Source organism: Aplysia californica, unplaced genomic scaffold (assembly GCF_000002075.1).
Source record: "Aplysia californica isolate F4 #8 unplaced genomic scaffold, AplCal3.0 scaffold00195, whole genome shotgun sequence".
In the NCBI taxonomy this organism is placed as follows: Eukaryota; Metazoa; Mollusca; class Gastropoda; order Aplysiida; family Aplysiidae; genus Aplysia; species Aplysia californica.
This window is the reverse complement of record NW_004797465.1, coordinates 818,034-819,811: the sequence shown is the minus strand read 5'-3', so window position 1 is coordinate 819,811 and position 1,778 is coordinate 818,034. Positions and strand designations below refer to the sequence as shown.

Here is a 1,778-nt window from a genome sequence, read left to right as displayed (position 1 = left end):
CTTATCCAATGAAATATTACATTTATGGCTGGGATGGGGATAGGGGTTGATTTGCTTTTACAATTCCCATATTTCATATTACTCCCCCTCTCCCCTTCCCTTTTCTGTTTTGAGATCATATCCGCACGCTACTACGACCCACCCATCCACCCCATCCCCCCCTCTCTCTCTAAATGTCTGACTTTTGCTCCCTCTCCCCCCTATCTCTATCCCTCTCGCTCCATATATCTCTATCCCTCTCGCTCCATATATCTCTCTCCAACCCTTTCTATCTCTCTCCCCCACCCCCTTCTATTGATCGACTCAAATTTAAACCTTTGTTTGGCCCCTTTTCTGGCAAGTAGCAGTAAGCCTCGTAGTTCAAAATATTAGTACATGCTCCCCACAAAGCCTTGCCAACGTGGTATGATTGGTGGCTCTTCTATATAAGGCCTGGGCCAACTCTCTAGAGCGTCTTCCCCTCGGACAGACATTACTAGAGTCTGCCGTCGTCAGACCCTAGATCAAATCAGTCACTGTCACGAGCAGATCCTCCCGAGCAAGGAGTAGTCCGTTCGAGCAGCTACCTACAGCAATCATGAAGCTCTTGTGGCTTCTTGCGCTGACCTTGGTGGTCGTGGTCACCATGGCAGGTATGTCGCTCAGTAACCTCGAGGAAAAGTCCCCTTATTTAATTAGTAATTCATGATTTATTCAAGAACTTATGAATTTAGAATGTTCATTATTTCTAAAACAATGTTGCTTGTTAATTTAAAGAAAAGTAATACTATCTTCATTTTGGTAGTTTTGGACGCCATGTTCCCCCCCATCTCCCCTTTACGCATTAGCCCATATGTTTTCAGCCTGATACTCAGAAATAAAGCAATGATTATGCTATTTCAGTACAGTTTTCCAGTTTCCTTAAGTTTTACAATGCCCCGTTCCCCGAAACTGTGCGTTAGGGAGTGCGTGGTAGTACTACAACTGTGCGGCGGAGCTAATAATAATGATAGGATGCTTTTAAGAAATGGATGCAAAGTGCAAAAAATAAAAGTGTTGAAGTGAATGAGATTGCGTCTATACCTGGCAACTCAGCAAAATATCCATAAAGACTTTTGAGTCCAATGATACCAGATCCAGGGTGCTAGAGTTATTGGCCTGTTTGTCGGTGGTTTGGTCGACATTGTCTAGGACGTCCATCCATTGTCCAGAATAAATGTGGTTGTCTTAGACAGAAGGACGTCTTGAACAGAGTTACTATGATGGTTTTAAAAAAAAGGGGGGGGGGAGAGCAAGGGGGAAGTTGGAAGTGGCCGTTTGTATAGATTATTTTTTGGACAGGTGGCCGTCAGAGCAGGTTCAACTGTACTGTTTGACCTGACGTTGGAAGGGGTTGGATGCAGCTGGGTACAGACGTAGACAGGGATGCTAGAACGGCTACATGTGCAACGTTTCAAAAGTAAAATTAAAGTAACAATATTTTGCAAAATGCGGGTACAAAGGGTAGGATGGAAAGGGGTCTTGATCAGCGCTTCCAGCGTAAAGGACATTGACCAAATATTACATCCGGAACTAGATCTGTATGATAATTGAGGAAAGGCAGCTCCCGATAAGTTAGTATTGCCTGCATTTATCATTTGCTGGGATTAAGTCGTCATAATTATTTTTTTAATTTCTGAAAATGTAAAGGAAGGTTAAACAAAAGTTTCCACATATATTTTCTTTGCCATTTGATCACTCCATGTGTGCGACATTTTGAATCACTGCAAGGAGCTAAGTCACTGTTATAACCCCCCCCC

The 1,778-nt window shown here is 43.2% G+C and overlaps 1 protein-coding gene across 1 annotated transcript in view; it reads left to right on the top strand.

Moving 5' to 3' along the window:
* Positions 1 to 475: 475 nt before the first annotated feature.
* Positions 476 to 1,778, top strand: part of LOC106011821 — a 48,080-nt gene continuing 46,777 nt past the window's right edge. Inside the window, exon 1 of the mRNA XM_035969920.1 lies at positions 476 to 632. Coding sequence (XP_035825813.1) covers positions 578 to 632 — 55 coding nt within the window. The 5' untranslated portion in view covers positions 476 to 577. The remainder of the gene's footprint in view (positions 633 to 1,778) is intronic.